Source organism: Panthera uncia, chromosome C2 (genome assembly GCF_023721935.1).
Source record: "Panthera uncia isolate 11264 chromosome C2, Puncia_PCG_1.0, whole genome shotgun sequence".
In the NCBI taxonomy this organism is placed as follows: domain Eukaryota; kingdom Metazoa; phylum Chordata; class Mammalia; order Carnivora; family Felidae; genus Panthera; species Panthera uncia.
In genome coordinates, this window is record NC_064810.1 from 46,996,056 (window position 1) to 47,013,745 (window position 17,690).

A 17,690-nucleotide genomic window follows, 5' to 3' on the forward strand; every position below is an offset into this window, starting at 1 on the left:
GGAAGGGAAGGGAAGGGAAGGGAAGGGAAGGGAAGGGAAGGGAGAGGAAGGAGGGGAGGGGAGGGAGGGGAGGAGAAGGGAAGGGGAAGAAGGGGAGGGGAGGGGGGAGGCGAGGGAAGGCTTACTAACCTGGACCAGTAAAAAATTTTTTTTTAATTTTTTTTTTTAACATTTTATTTTTGAGACAGAGAGAGACAGAGCATGAATGGGGGAGGGTCAGAGAGAGGGAGACACAGAATCTGAAACAGGCTCCAGGCTCTGAGCTTTCAGCACAGAGCCTGACGCGGGGCTTGAACCCACGGACCGTGAGATCATGACCTGAGCTGAAGTCGGCCGCTTAACCGACTGAGCCACCCAGGCGCCCCTGGACCAGTAAAAATTTTTAAAAATAACCTTTAAAATTTAGTTCTGCTGACATGGAAATGGTAACAGAAACTTGGTAACATTTAAGATCTCCACAAAGAGAAAGTGAAACATTTTTTTCTTATACATTTTTGAGAGGACCTTATTGGTCTTAGTAATTTTCTTTCAGGGTAAAGTACTTTTTCTCTACTTTTTCTTTCAGAGTTTCAGAACCCATTAAGCGACTCTGGTTCAGAGTTTTGCAAACCATGTCATTCCAAATTTTCTAACTCTAAAATTTTCTGTGTGAACTGGCAACATATTTTGCAAGCAGAGCTTGGATCTGTTGCTAGGGACATCTTCAGCTATGAAAACAATACATTACTGGAATGTAGAGGAGGCTTGTAGCAGTTGCCACCAGAGATGGCAAAATGAAAGGGGAAAAGGGACCCCCCTCCCACATTCCTCCTTCCAGTGCAGAATGACAAGAAAACTTCTGATAGAGCCAACTCACAGGGACTTACATTTAGAAACATTTGTTTCTAAACATTTGTGGAATCTTTTGGAGAGAAGGAAAAGAACCTGAGAGAAGAAAAGGGTAAATCGTGGCCAGCTTCTTGCAGTATATGAAAGTGAGAAGGCAAAAAGGGAAAGACGGTAGCTAGGAAAAACAGAACGAAACTGGAGAGGCATATGCCAGGTAAAACATAAAGCCAGTACAGACCTGTGGGAGACTTTGAGCGGGCCAGTGTCCCTGCACCTGGACCTGGGACTGGATGGCCAGAAAAGACCAGGACACTAAAGGCTGAACCTGCCGGAGCTTCTCTGAGCAGCCCCTCCCAAAGCCACCAAGGGCCCTGGATTGGGCGCCACAGACTTGGGTTTCCTGCTCCTTCTGCAGCCTACCACTGAATTCTTCATTTCTGTTCTCCTTTGCCCCACATTTTCCTTTCTCAGTTAAAATTGCAACTACTTGCTAGATTAGAGCCCTAAAATAGTCTTGTTTTTACTTTCAGAGGATGAATTTTGGAGGACAGGGGTAAGATTTTGATAGAAAAGCAGAGATAACAAGGACAAAGGGAGGGCTAGCATTCTGGACAGTTGGAGTAAATGAGGGATACACTTACAGACAGTGTAATTATTTTCTGGTGTGGCCTCCTTGATGATAAGTACTTATTTTTCAGGCATGAGTAATTATTTTGAAAAGTATACAAAGCAATAAAGGATGGAGCATGACGACTGTTGGTATAAGTGGAGTCAGAATTGAGAGCCCCTTCTTTCATTGGATGTGCTTTTCACTGTTTGTCCTTCCCTTCCCCTCCCCTCCTCTTCTCTCCCCCTCACCTCCCCTGGCTTCTGTTTTGCCAGTATGGCCTTTAGGGCCTTCACTGAGTTCTCTCTTCACAGGGTCATGTTCTTTGGATGTGGGAATTGTGTTCTTTCTCAGTGATGCTGGTGGGAGTCCCTTAATGAGCTGGGAACAAGGTTCTTGAAGAATAGTTCCCAGTCCTCCTTCTCCTGGCCAAATAAAACATTCTGGCTCTTAGGGATGAGTAATTTTAGCAAAACACTTTAGACTGTTGAAGTACAGCTGTGCCTCCAGCATTAGTTGTCAGCATGTATAGTTAGATTTCCCAGAGAACAGCTGACCCCTCTAGAAATATAGAGCACCCCCTCAAACAAGTGAAATTAAACTAAATTAAACAAGATGGATTTTTAAAAACTGAGTCACAACATAGTGATAAAAGGAACAATTCAACCAATAAGAAGCTGTAACGATTCTAAATTTGCACGCACCTAATATACTTATGAGATGTGTAAATAAAAATTGGTAGAATAGCTAGAAAACATGGACTAATTCAAAATAAGAGTGGGAGATGTTAATGCATATGTCAGTCATTGATAAATAAGACATAAAAATTTCTACACATAGAGGCACCTGGGTGGCTCAGTCGGTTAAGAATCCGACTTCGGCTCAGGTCATGATCTCATGGTTTGTGAGTTCAAGCCCCACATCAGGATCTCTGCTGAGCCCGCTTCTTCAGATCCTCTGTCCCCGCCTCTCTCTGCCCCTCCCCCACTCACAGTCTGTCTGTCTGTCTCTCTGTCTCAAAGTAAATAAATAAACTTAAGAAAAATATATTTAAAAAATTTATACACATATAACGGATTTAAAAAACATAATTAACTTTAAAAAAACATAAGTAACAAGTTTATCTATGATCATATGTAGAACTCTGTACCTAATAATTAGAAATTATACATTTTATTCAAAAACACTGACACATTTTTTAATTGCTTACGGACTAGGCCAGGGCCTGGCAAACTGTGGCCTATGAACCCAATTCAGCCAGGATGTGTTTCTGTAAATACAGTTCATCAGAACACAGCCATGCCCATTCATTTATACAGTGTCTAGGGCTGCTTTTGCACAACAGCGATTTGAGTAGTTACTCACAGAGAGCTTATGGCTCTCCAGACACTCCACCTATTTGCTATATGGCTCTTTACCTAAAAAGTTCGCTGGTCCCTGTGCTAGAAAATAAAGTAAGTCTTAATAAATATCAAATAATTAATATGCAAACCACTTTTCTAACCACAATACTGAAAAAAGATAACGAAAAAAATCTGTTTGGGAAATTTAAAAATACACTTCCAGATAACTCATCAACGAAAAATCGTTGTGGAACTTTAAAACTATTTAGAATTAAGTGATTATGAAAATGCTATAACATTAAAACCTATGGTATTCAACTTCAGTTATATTTAGAGAATATATATAGCCTAATGCTTACATCAGAAAAAGAAAAACTTAGTGGGCTAGCTATCCAGGTACAAAAGTGAGAAAATTAGTAAAGTAAACCCAAAGTAAGTAAAGAACATTAGTGTGGTAAAAATCAGAAATATAATAGAAAACATCTATAAATACAGAACCTGGTTGTTATTGTTTTTTAAAGACCTCTCCAAAGTTGAACAAGAAAAAATAAGGTACAAATAAAAAAAAAAAGGGAGAAACGAAAAAGGAAACATAGCTACATACAGTGATCAAGTCCAATAAATTTGATCAGTTGGGTAAAATCTCCAATTACCTAGAAAAATGTCACTTACCAATAGAAAAAGGGCGCCTGGGTGGCTCAGCTGGTTGAGCATCTGACTTTTGATTTCAGTTCAGGTCATGATCCCAGAGTTGTGGGATTAAGCCCCACATTAGGCTCTGCGCCGAGCGAGGAGCCTGCTTGAGATTCTTTCTCTCTCCCTCTCCCCCTCTGCCCCGCTTACACTCTCTCTGTGTCTCAAAAATAAGTAACTAACTAACTTGAGGCGCCTGGGTGGCTCAGTCAGTTGAGCGTCCAACTTCGGCTCAGATCATGATCTCATGGTTGGTGAGTTCAAGCCCCACCTCAGGCTTGCTGCTGTCAGTGCAGAGCCCCCTTGAGATCTTCGGTCCCTGTCTCTCTGCTCCTTCCCCTTCTGTCTCTCAAAAACAAATAAACATTTAAAAAAACACAATAAACTCTTAGTAATCAAGGAATAGAAGGAAACATCATTAAACTGTAAGCAGCATCTTTTCAGGCAAAATCACCGTGGCTGTTAAAATCATGGACTCTTGGATTTAAATCCCAGCTCTGTCACAATATTAGTTGTGTGACATTGCATAAGTGTTACATATTGTTTAATGAAAGTTAGGGTCTATTATTTTTTAAAGTTGGGTTGCTTGAAGATTAATTTACATTTAGTATAATTACCCTTTTTGTGTGCAGTTCAATGAATTTTGACAGATGAATACAGTTGTGTAACCACCAACACAGTTAAGATACATTTCTGTCATCCCTGAGAAGTCTTCCATATCTGTCCCCAGTAACTACTCATTTGGTTTTTGTCCCTATAATTTGCCTTTTCCAGAATGTTAAATAAATGGAATCACACATTATGTATCCTCTTGAATCTTGTGTGTCTTTAACTTAGCATCATGCCTTTGAAATTTATCCATTACTGTTGTGTGTTTTAGTAGTTTGTTTTGTTGAGAAACTGAGAACTAGTGGAGTTCAGCAGGTTATGAGCCAGTGCACATCAAGGTTTTTATGAGACCTGAGATTTTTTTTTTAATATTTATTTTTGAGAGAGAGAGGGAGAGAGAGCATGAGCTGGGGTGGGGCAGAGAGAGAGGGGAAGAGAGGATCCAAAGAAGGCTCTATACTGACAGCAGAGAGCCTGATGCCAGGTTCGAACTCATGAACTGTGAGATCATGACCTGAGCCAAAGTCAGACACTTAACTGACTGAGCCACCAAGGCACCCCGTGAGACCTGAGCTTTTCAATATAAGGGGCCCTCTCTTAGAAAAAGAATATAAAATTACTGATATAAAATTAGGCATGAAAGTAGTTGTTTTAAATAAGAAATAACAACAGTACTGCTGTAAACACAAGAATTCTGAAAGTTTTTATTTTACTCATCCCCATAAAATAAGAACAAAATATATATGGTTTCTTGAAAACTATATAAAATGTACCATCTACTGTGTTCCTACAGGAAAGGCCTTTCATTTTGAATAGACAAAAATGGGAATCTAATTCTCTTAGAGTTTTATATTTTTGATGATTGGAAGGATTTTCCACTGACTAGTTTTTTGTTTCATACATCCCATACCTGGTTTCTCCTCTACTTTCCCTATAGTTCTAGGGAAGGGTGCTACAGGTGTGTTTGTGCCATGGTCTACAATCTCTGAGGGAAAGAGAAAATATGTACAACTTTTTAATTTTGCATACCCTTTTTGCCTTGGGTTGGAAAGGGACAGTATACTTGACTCCTGTATTGGAAGAATTCAACCAGTTCCATCTAGTGGTATCTTTTTTTCTTCCTTCCTTCCTTCCTTCCTTTCTTTCTTTCTTTCTTTCTTTCTTCCTTTCTTTTTCTTTCTTTCTTTCTTTCTCTTTCTTTCTTTCTTTCTCTTCCTTCCTTCCTTCCTTCCTTTCTTTTTCTTTCTTTCTTTCTTTCTTTCTTTCTTTCTTTCTTTCTCTTCCTTCCTTTCTCTTTCTTTCTTTCTTTCTTTCTTTCTTTCTTTCCCTTTCTTCCTTCCTTTCTTTCTTTCTTTCCAGTATACTCTCAGGGAGTAGGAAATGCAGCTGCCCCATCTTGTTGACTCCACTCGAGAGACCCAGTCAGACACTGGGACTAATTAGCAGAGACCTGGCCTAACCTCCTCAAAGGCCAGCAGTTCTAGAGGAAGCTGGGAGCTGGAACCAGGCTGGCTAGGTTGGGTCCCATACTTTTCTTTTAATACTCTTTTAATGGAAATCACAGAGCTAGCATCTTTATTTCAGAAAAGCAGTTTTCTCTTTTGGAACCAAAAAACATTGCAGACTAAAGAAACAACTAATTTATTCAACCTACAGTGACATGAGATGATCTCATTTTATATGTTAAAAGGTTTCAGATGAAATAATTTTTTGGCTCAGAAAGTAACTCAGATTTAGAGCATTTGGTTAACAAGGTATTTTAAATATTTCTCATGGGTTTTTGTTGCATAAGAGTCACATACCTTTAAAAATGTGTTATTTTCAACTAAACTTCTTAAAATACAGACTGTACTCTTCAGTTATCCGATTCTGGGCAATGGAGGAATACAGAATTCAGATTTTTAATTTTTTAAAGTTTATTTATTTATGTTGAGAGAGAGAGAACAAGCAGGCAAGGAGCAGAGAGAAGGAGAGAGAGAATTCCAAGCAGGATCCTTGCCATCAGTGCAGAGCCCAAAGTGCGGCTCAAACTCATGAACAGTGAGATGATGACCTTAGCCGAAATCAAGAGTCGGACGCTTAACTGACTATGCCACCCAGGCGCCCCCAGAAAAATTTTTTAAAGCATTATATGAGTTTTAAAAGTTTTGGTGTTTGATTCTGACATTTATTTACTTATTTGCATTTTATCCACTTTATCTTGAAATGGCTTTTAAAGTTAATAAAGGAAGATTTGTATAAGTGGTTTAATGTTTTACATGTAGAATGTATATTACTTTTATAATAGAAATACAAATGAAGCAATAGGTATGGGGGAGTGCTTTTTCCTTTTTTTAAGTTTATTTATTTATTTTGGGAGAGAGAGCTTGCATACGCACAGGTTGGGGGAGGAGGAGAGAGAGAGAGAAAGAGAGAGAATCCCAAGCAGGCTCCAAGCTGTCAGCACGAACCATGAGATCATGACGTGAACTGAAATCAAGAGTGGGATGTTCAACTGACTGTGCCACCCAGGTGCCACATTACTTTTAATCAATACTGGGCTAAATACTTGGGACACTAATGGATACCCTCACAGTATTTATGGGTCAGCAGAGAGAAAGCCTAACATTTATGCAATAGCAGCACACTATATAGAAGGATAAAATTATATGCTGATTTATAAGGTAAGTTTAGAAGTACAGAGACAACAGAAAGAAGGAGGGCTGTGTGGTCAGCCAAGGCTTCCCTGAAAGATCCCAGATGAAGATGGGTTGGAGGATGTTAAGAGAAAGGAGGATCTGTGAAGGGAAGCCAGTATGCGAAATTTCACAGCACTAAAGGTGGCTTTGATGGGGAAAGAAATTCCCCAGGTAGGGTTACCGGATTTAGCAAATAAAAATACATGGCTCCTCTTTAAATTCAACTTTAAGATAAATGATGAATAATTTTTAATACCATATAGATATTCCCATATAATATTTGGGACATACTTATACTAAAAAATTATTCAATAATTTTTATATTTTTGTATTTATTGTGGCAACCTTACCCTGGAGGCTTTTATTTCTGAAGACTCATCATGGCCTCCCTGGGTTGAATTTATTTCTGAATTCTGCTGCCTTTCTGGCTCTCCTAATCAGGACAGCAGTGACAGGGGTAGCCCAGCAGCAGGATGGGACTCTGGTACCACACACCTGTTGCCTTTGCAGCATGATAATTTTGGGCTTCCTGAAGAAGAAGATAGATTTCCTTTAAACACTTTTTAAATTAAACTTTTTAATTGTGAAATCATCATAGATCCACATGTAATTGTAGGAAACAGTATACAGAGAGATCACATATACCCTTTACCCACATTCCCCCAATAGTAACAAATTGCAAAGCTATATGTATATGTAAATTGTAACAACAAAGATTTTGAGACTGATTCAGTTGAGATACAGAACATTTCCATCCCCACAAGAATCCTTCTTCTGTTGCTCTCTTGTAGCCATACCTAATCCCCCCCCCAACCCTACTCCTTCCTTAACTCCTTGAGACCACTATTCTGTTCTCCATTTCTAGAATTTTGTCATTTCGAGAATGATGTATACATGGAATCACACAGTGTGTAACCTTTGGGGCTTGGCTTTTTTCAGTAAGCATAATTCTCTGGAAATTTATCTTAGGTTTTATGTATTAATAGTTTATTTATTTTTATTGTTGATTAGTATTCTATAGTATGCATATATCACAGTTTGTCTAACCAGTCACCTATTGAAGGACATCTGGGTTTTTTCTAGTTTGGGGCTATTATAAATAATAAATAAAGTTGCTGTAACATTTCTGGACAATTTGTTGTTTAAACTTAAGTTTTTGTTTCTCTGGGATAAGTGCCCAGGAGTGCAATTGCTGTGTTGTATAGTAGTTGCATGTCTCATGTTTTTGGTTGTTGTTGATAGAGCTCAAGTGGGGGAAGCACAGAGAGAGAGACAGGGGGAGAAGAATCCCAAGCAGGGGAATTCATGGGCTCCATTTCACACGGGAGATGGGGCTCCATTTCACAACTGGGATTTTGTAACCTGAACCAAAATCAAGAGTCGGATACTTAACCAACAGAGAAACCCAGTCCCCTGTATGTTTAAGGAACTGCCAAACTTTTTTCCATTTGCAGAATGAAGTGGCTGTGCTATTTTCCATTCCCACTTGCAGTGAATGAAAATCCAGTTTCTCCGCATCCTCATCAGCATTTGGTGTTGACGCTGTTTTTAATGTTAGCCATTGGTAGATTTGTACTGATATTTTGTGGCTTTAATTAGCATTTCTGTAGTGGTTAATGATATGGAACATATCTTCCTGTACTTATTTACTTTTCAGTGAAATGTCTGTTCATGTCTTTTGCCATTTCCTAATTCTGTTGCCTAGTTTTTTAGTGTCCAATTTTGAGAATTCTTTATTTTGTCTAGATACTGGTCTGTCCTTTGTTAGACATGTGGTTTGCAAATATTTCTCCCACTCGGTACCCTGTTTTTCTACCCCCTTAACATGGTCTTTGCCAAGCAGAAGTTTTCGATTTTGGTAAAGTCTAACTTATCTATTATCCCTTTTATTGATTGTACTTTCAGTGTCAAAACTAAGAACTTTGCCTAACTCTAGATCCTAAAGATTTCTCCTTTTTTTCTAAAGGTTTTATAGTTTTACATTTTACCTTTACGTTTGTGATCCATTTTTGAGGTAAATTTTGTATAAGGTGTAAAACTTAGGTAAGTCTTCATTTTTTTGCCTATGGATTTTTTCCCCAATTTGTTGAAAAGGTTACTTTTCCTCTCTTGAATTGCTGCTGTTAAAAATCAATTGGGTAGGGGTGCCTGCGTGGCTCAGTCTGCGGAACATCCAACTCTTGATTTCAGAGAGAGAGGGAGAGAGAATTCCAAGCAGGTTCTGCTGACAGTGCAGAGCCTGATGGTGGGTTCTGTCCCATGAACCATGAGATCATGACCTGAGGCAAAATCAAGAGTCAGATGCTTAACTGACTGAGCCACCCAGGCACCTCTATTTAGGTCTTCTTTGATTTCTTCCATTGGTGTTTTGTAGTCTTCGGCATGCATGTCCCGTACATGTTCTGTTAAATTTACACCTAAGTATTTTAAGTTTTTTTCAGCAATTGTAAACGGCATTGCATTTTTAATTTTTGTGTTCATGTTTGTTGCTTAATATATAGAAATAAAATTTTTACATGTTTATCTTTTATTCTACAGCTTAGCTAAACTCCCTTATTACTTCTAGCACAGTTTGGGGGTAGACTTTTTTTAGATTTCTTGGGATTTTCTATGTAAACAATCATGTCATTTGCAAATGGGGACAGTTTGTCTTCCTTTCTGACGTATATGCCTTTCCTTTCCTTTCTTGCCTTATTGCACTGATGAAAAGTTCTAGCACTATGTTGAATAATTCCGGTCAGAACAGACATCTATGCCTTGTTCCCAATCAGGGAGAAAGCATTCTGCCTTTCATTATTAAGTATAATGTATACTGTAAGTCTTTTATACATGGTGTTTATCAATTCCTTTTAAATTTGTTGATGTCTTATGGCCTAGAATATGCTGTATCTTAGGCTATGTTCCACAACACTTGAAAAGACTATGTTCTGTTGAGTGGAGTATTGAGTACAAATGTTGATCAGATCCTATCGGTTAATTGTTGTCACTTCATTCTTCTATATTCTTGCTGATTTTATGTTTAGTAATTCACTCATTTTTTGAAAGAGAACTCTTGAAGTTTGCCACTGAACTATACTTTTGTCTATTTCTTCTTTCATTTCTATCAGTTTTTCCTTCCTGCATTTCCTTCCTGCATGTGGTGCATACACATTAAGGATTGCTATATCTCCTTGATACAGCCACACTTTTATCATTACAGAATGGTAATTTTTCTCTTTCTGTGGTAATTTTCTTTACTCTGAAGCCACTCATCTGATATTAATATACCCACTCTGCTTTCTTTTGATCAGTATTTCTATGTTACATTTTTCCCATCATTTTGCTTTCAACTTGTATATCTTATTACATTTGAGGAAAGTTTCTTGTAAATGGCATATTTTTTAATCTATTCTGTCGATCTCTATCTTTAAATTTGCATTCTTAGGCCATTTACATTTATGTAATTATTGATATGTAAGGATTAAATCTTCCATTTTATTCTGTTTTTTTTTTTTATCTGTTTGCTGTTTTTAGTTTCTCTATTTTCTCTTTCCTTTTTGTTCCTTGAACATTTTCAAAATTCTATTTTTATTTATTTATGTGTTTTTGAGTGTATCCCTTTGTATAGCTTTTTTAGTGGTTGTTAAAACCACTAGGGTGAGTGTGACCTTGTTACCACTTTGCCATATGGAAAGTGCTGACACTTTACCAGGCCTCCTCTAATACCATCCTAGTGGGGAGGGAGAGGTGCACTTCATTACTGCCCAGAGGAAGTGGAATTCAAGGCTCACCATATGGTCTCTATTGATACTGCAATGGTGGTGGTAGTGATGGGAGGAGGGAACAGGGGTTTGTTACTACCCTTAAGGGATGAAAATCCCTTTAGGGTTTCATTCCCTGCTTGACCATCTCTGATAACACCCTGGTGGAAAGTGGAGGAGGTGTTGGGGTACCTCATTACGGCTTGGCAAGAGTGGAAGTCTAGGCTCCCCACTCAGCCTTTGCTGATGTGGGCGGAGCCAGTTTGGTTTTTTTGTTTGTTTGGTTGGGTTTTTTTGGTGGTGTTTGGAGTCAAATAGTTATTGTCTAAACATTTTCCATCTTACTGTGTTTTCTTTTTCCTGGTCATTTTGTTAAATAGAACAGATGTTTGGTAGGGCTTTTTTTTTGTCTGCTCCCATTGGCATTTCCAAGTTGCTGGCTTATTTAGCTCCAAGCCTGAGATAATGAGGCAAAAAGAAAACCCAGAAAACTAACTACTGTGATGTCATTTATACCCCAAAGTCCCAAAGTGCCTTCTTCTCTCTACTTTTAGACTTTCTATGTTTGTTTTATACATAATGTCCAGGAGTTTTAGCTGTACTTAGCAGGAGGAAGAGTGAAAAATACTACTATTCCTACTATTACTATCTTTCCAGAAGCAGAAGTTCTATAAATGAAGCAGAAGTTCTATAAATGCTATTAATGCCAACGTAATCACTCATTTAGAAGCTCTATTAATCTTCTACCTGCTAATACTCTATGGGTAGAATCCTTTTTTTCATGCTATACAGCTAATTAGAAATATGTGTCTTCACTTCTCTGTAAAAACAAAACCAATAGGAGATCTATATCTGTATCTTTTTCTATCTATATCTGTCCATATATAAAATAAGAAATTGACCTGTGCGGTCGTTGAGGCCAGCAAGTCCCAACATCTGTACTGTGAAGTGGCCAGCTGAAACCCAGGTTCCAATCCTGGTCAGAAGGCCTGAGAACTAAGAGAGCTGATGGTGTAGTTCTAGTCTGAAAGCTGACAGGCTCTAGATGCAGAAGGAACCGATACTTCAGTTCAAGTCCAAAGGCAGAAAAAATTCTTACTCAGCAGAAGGTCAGCCTTTTTGTTCTACTCAGACCTTCATCTAATGAGGTCCACCCACATTAGGGAAGGCAATCTGCTTTATTCAGTCTACCATTCAAAGATTACTCTCATCCCAAAAATCCTCATAGAAACACCCAGAATAATGTTTGACCAAATATCTGGGTACCCCATGGCCCAATCAAGTTGTCATATGAAACTAACCACCATAATATGCAAACATTTAAAAGTTTAGGACTACCAGATTGGTTAATTTGAACTTAAATATGAATTCTAACCAAGGTTGCTCACAAATTCACATTTTGGCTTGACTTTGAGATACATAGAGAAATTCAAAGAAAGTGAGTAAAACCTTTCAAAGATTCAAAAAATGTGTTTAAAGAGAGCAACTGCTAAAATCTGGAATGCAGTATGGCATTATGGGAAATGAGAAATTTATAGTTGCTGTGTTTCTTCAGTAGAGCTTTATAAACAGGGAAACTGTTAAAACTTACATTTTTCATGACTCTTAGAGTAAGAATTAATTTTTCCCATTGTCAAAAGATTTGAAATATTCAAAATAAGTATTTCTCATGGTCTATAATCCTTTTGTCACAGTCTCTTAACATTCCCCCGGGGCCAGTGCCAAGGTATCTAGAGCTGCTGGTTTTCAGGGCAGGCAATATCGCTTGCAGAGAAGACTTTGGACTCAAATAGATCTGGGTGTGTGACCTGGGGCAAATTGCTTTACCCCTCTAAACAGCAACTTTCTTATCTGAATATGACATGTTTAATATCTGTAAGATCAGTATAAGTGCTCCATAAGTAAACATTTTCAAATCTTAGGCATCTGGATAGTCTGCACTTTTGCAGTTTTATAGAAAAGACTGATATCTTGGTGTTTAAATCTCTACATTTTAGATCATTTCCTTGAATTCAGCTTCTTAGAATTATTGAGTCAAGGATAGAAACTTCTAGAAAGGGAGTACCAAGATTGCACTAGCAATGGGAAAGAGAGAGAGAGAGAGATGCTTTTCTAATTGTTAAACTTTATATTTCCTAGAGGCATCAGATGGTGAAGGAAGAGGAGACACAGAAATGATGCAGCAGGAGACAGCTCCAGTTCTGGCTCTGTCAAAGAAAACCAAACAGGTGACCGTACTGTGGGAGAGTCACAACTGTTGGATTCTAGAATCATCTTCTACCCCTCTACAGCATTCCCTGTTCTTTAACATCAGTTAGTGGGGTTTGAGGAAGCCTAGATCCTCTTTGCCTTTGTAAACACCCATGTTTTCATTAATTATAAACCAGCAAGGTCTATTTTTCCCCCTAAATTTTTTTTATAATATAAATATATTTTACAATAATGGTATCTTAGATTCTTGTACCACATGTTTACCAAAAATCCAGTATTACTTTTTTTGGTACAGTTCCTAGGAAAAGACAAATAGCATAAAGACATGCAAGATTACCCTGCACACCAGTGCATGATTACAGTACCATGCCATGCTGCCAGCAGGTCCCAGGGTCTCATGTCTACCTAGCATTATGGTCCATTGTATGAATATTTATCAAGGGATTTCTGCCTTCAATATTACCAAAAGTGGCATTTTGATATATTTTGCTCACTGGATTTATGACCTTTTATTTCCTTTTTAATCTTCCTATTGGCCACTCACATCCATTTGCAGCTTTTTCACATTATGTGTCTCTCAAACCGGATTGGTAACCATGTGTAATTTTTTTCTTAAATTTTTTAATTTTTATTTATTTTTGAGAGAGAGAGACAGAGTGCCAGCAGGAGAGGGGCTGAGAGAGAGACGAAGACAGAATCTGAAGCAGGCTCCAGGCTCTGAGCTGTCAGCACAGAGCCCAACATGGGGCTCAATCCCACAAACCATGAGATCATGACCTGAGCTGAAGTCAACACATAACCTACTGAGCCACCCAGGTGCCCCAACTATGTGGGATTTTTTTAAAGGATTATCTACTATCAAACTAAAATTATCATCTTCTTCACAGTAATGATTTGTGGTCTTATTGTAAGTGGCCCTAAACTCATTCCATGAGAGGGTGACTCTACCCAGTTTGTAACCAGGCACAGATAATTGTGGGAAGCAGTTTAGCATACTGGTGACCTACATCCAATCTGTGAGATATTGAGCAAGTTAAACTCTCTGTGCCTCAGTCTTCTTATTGGTAAAATGATGATAATAAATATATTTTCCTCACAGAGTTGCAGTAGAGATTAAATAACTAATACTTGTTAAGTACTTCAAACAGTGGTTGGCAAAGAGTAAACACCAAAGTGATCATTATTATAGTGAATAACACTTCATCTTTTTTATTTTGTTATTTTTTTCTTTGAGGGATGGGAGAATATGGAAAGATATGCATATTTAATATGTATCATCTTGGTTTTCTCTCCAGCCATTAAATATTTTGCTCCAAGGTCCTATATCAGGTTTTGGTTTTTTTTTTCTTTTTGCTGTTATTTTATCTTACTTTTTAAAAAATTTTTTTCTCATGTTTATTTATTTTTGAAGGAGAGAGAAACAGAATGTGAGGGGGGAGGGGTGAGAGAGAGGGAGACACAGAATTCAAAGCAGGCTCTAGGCTCTGAGCTGTCAGTGCAGAGCCCGACATGGGGCTCGAACCTATAAACCACGAGATCATGACCTGAGCCGAAGTCAGAGGCTTAACCAACTGAGCCACCCAGGAGCCCCATTTTATCTTACTTTTTTAATTCAACTATAATTAACATAGAGTGTTATATTAGTTTCATGTGTACAATATAATAATTCAAAAATTCAATGCATTATTCACTGCTCACCATGATAAGTGTACTCGTAATCCCCTTCACCTATTTTACCCATTCCTCCACCCACCTCTCCTTTGACAATCACCAGTTTGTTCCCTGTAGTTAAGAGTCTGTTTTCTGGTTTGTCTCTTTTTTCCCCTTTGTTCCTTTGTTTTGTTTCTTACATTCTACATATGAGTGAAATCATATGGTATTTTTCTTTCTCTGACTGACTTACTTCACTTAGCATTATACCCTATAGGTTCATTCATGTTGTTACAAATGGTAAGATTTAATTCTTTTTTATGGCTGAGTAATATTCGTGTGTGTGTGTGTGTGTGTGTGTGTATCACACCTTCTTTTTCCACTCATCTATGGGTGGACACTTGGGTTGCTTCCATATGTTGGCTATTGTATATAATGCAGCAGTGAACATAGTGGTTCATGTATCTTTTTGAATTAGTGTTTTTGTTTTCTTTGGATAAATACCCAGTAGTGGAATTACTAAATCTTATGGTAATTCTGCTTTTAATTTTTGGAGGAACATCCATACTATTTTTCACAGTGGCTGCACCAGCTTACATTCTTACCAACAGTGCAGGAAGAGGGTTCCTTTTTCTTTACATCTTCATCAACACTTGTTACTTCTTGTGTGTTTTATTTTAGCCATTCTGACAGGTGTGAGGTGATATCTCATTATGGTTTTGATTTACATTTTCTTGCTGATTAGTGACATTGAACATCTTTTCATGTGTCTGTTGACCATCTGTATGTCTACTTTGGAAAAATGTCCTCTGCTCATTTTTACTTGGATTATTTGGAGGTTTTGGTGTTGGATTGTGTAGGTTCTTTACATATTTTGAATATCAACTCTTTTTTTGGTGTATAATTTGCAAACATCTATCATTCAGTAGGTTGTCTTTTTGTTTTGTTGATGATTTCCTTCTCTGTGCAAAAACTTTTTTATTTTGGTGTAGTCCCAATAGTTTGATTTTGCTTTTGTTTCCCTAGCCAAAGAAGACATATCTAGAAACATGTTTCTATAGCTGATGTCAAAGAGATTCTGCCTTTTTTTTCTTTCCCTCTAGGAATTTTGTGCTTTCAAGTCTTACATTTAAGTCTTTAATCCATTTTGAGTTTATTTTTGTGGAGTATAAATAAGTGGTCCATTGGAGTAAAAAAGTGGTCCAATATTATTCTTTTTCATGTGTATCGCTAATTACATAGCTGTCCACTTTTCCCAACACCATTTGTTAAGGAGACTATCATTTTCACATTGTATATTCTTGCCTCCTTTGTTGTAGATTAATTGGATAAAAGCATAGGTTTTTTCTGGGCTCTCTATTCTGTTCCATTGATCTATGTGTCTGTTTTTGTGCCAGTACCATACTCTTGATTACCAGAACTGCGTAGTGTATCTTGAGATCTGGGATTGCAATGCTCCCCATTTTTTTCTTCCTTTTCAAGATTGCTATGGGTATTCAGGGTCTTTTGTGGTACCACACAAATTTTAAGATTATTTGTTCTAGTTTTGTGGAAAGTGTTGTTGATATTTTCATAGGGATTGCATTAAATCTGTAGATTGCTTGGGGAAATTAATGGAAATTTTAACAATATTGGTTCTCCCATTCCATGAATATGGAATATGTTACCACTTGTTTGTGTCATCTTCAATTCCTTTGATCAGTGTTTCATAGTTTTCAGAGGACAAGTCTTTCACCTTCCTGGTTAAGTTTATTCCTGGGTGTTTTATTATTCTTGGTGCAATTATAAATGGGATTGTTTTCTTAATTTCTTTTTCTGCTTCTTTATTATTAGTGTATAGAAATGCAAAAAAATACTATTTATATTAATTTTGTATCCTGTGACTTTTGGTGGAGTCTTCAAGATTTTCTGTATATAGTATCATGATATCTGCAAATAGTGAAAGTTTCCTTACCAATTTGAATGACTTTTATTTATTTTTCCTTGTCCAATTGCTGTGGCTAGGACTTCCAGTACTATGTTGAATAGAATTGGTGAGAGTGAACATCCTTGTCTTGTTCCTGGTCTTAGAGGAAAAGTTCCCAGTTTTTCATGATTGAGTATAATGTTAGATGTGGGCTTTTCATATTTGGGCTTTATTATGTAGAGAGGTATGTTCCCTCTAAACCCACTTTGTTGAGAGTTTTTATCATGAATGGATGTTGTACTTTGTCACTTTTTATGCATCCACTGAAATGATCACATGCTTTTTATCTTTCTCTTGTTGATGTAATATATCACATTGATTGCATGATAATATTCAACCACCCTTGCATTCCAGGAATAAATCCCACTTGATTGTGGTGATTTTTTTTGATGTACTGTTGGATTTGGTTTGCTAATATTTTGTTGAGGATTCTTGTATCGATGTTCATCAGAGATATTGGCCTACGTGTCTCTTTTTTTGTAGTATCTTTATCTGGTTTTGGTATGTGGGTAATGCTGGACTCATAGAATGAATTTGGAAGCATTCCTTCCTCTTCTAGTTTTTGGAATAGTTTGAGAAGAAAAGGTATTAACTCTTCTTTAAAATGTTTGATAGAATTCACCTGTGAATTTATCTGGTCCGAGACTTCTGTTTGTTGGGAATTTTTCTATTACTGATTTAATTTCATTGCTGTTCAGTCTGTTCAAATTTTCCATTTCTTCCTGATTTACTTTTGGGAAATTATATGTTTCTAGGAATTTATCCATTTCTTCTACATTGTCCCAGTTGTTGGCATAGAATTTTTGAGAATATTCTCTTATGATCCTTTGTATTTCTCTGGTGTCTGTTGTTATTTCACCTCTTATTTCTGATTTGATTTGTGTCTTTTCATTTTTGATGAGTCTGAGTAATGGTCTATCAGTTTTGTTGATCTTTTCAAATAACTAGCCTCGGGTTCATTGATCCATTTTGCTGTTTTTTTAGTCTTTATTTCATTTATTTCTGACCTAGTCTTTATAATGTATTTTCTTCTATTGGCTTTGGGCTTTGTTTGTTCTTTTTCTAACTTCTTTAGGTCTAAGGTTATGTTGTTTATTTGAGATTTTTCTTGCTTCTTGAGGTAAGATTGTATTGCTATAAACTTCCCTCCTCAGTGCTTTGCTCCATCCCAAAGATTTTGGATGGTTGTGTTTTCACTTTCATTTGTCTCCCTGTATTTTTTTTGACTTCCTCTTTGATTTCTTGGTTGACTCATTCATTGTTTAGTAGCATGTTATATAACCTTCATGTATTTGTGGTTTTTTCCACATTTTTTCTTGTGATTAATTTCTAGTTTCATACCATTTTAATCAGAAAAGATGCATA

At 37.2% G+C, this 17,690-nt stretch overlaps 1 protein-coding gene across 1 annotated transcript in view; it reads left to right on the forward strand.

Moving 5' to 3' along the window:
* CMSS1 (cms1 ribosomal small subunit homolog) overlaps nt 1-17,690 on the forward strand; it is a 380,113-nt gene that overhangs the window by 334,331 nt on the left and 28,092 nt on the right. Inside the window, exon 2 of the mRNA XM_049629350.1 lies at nt 12,638-12,726. Coding sequence (XP_049485307.1) covers nt 12,638-12,726 — 89 coding nt within the window. The remainder of the gene's footprint in view (nt 1-12,637; nt 12,727-17,690) is intronic.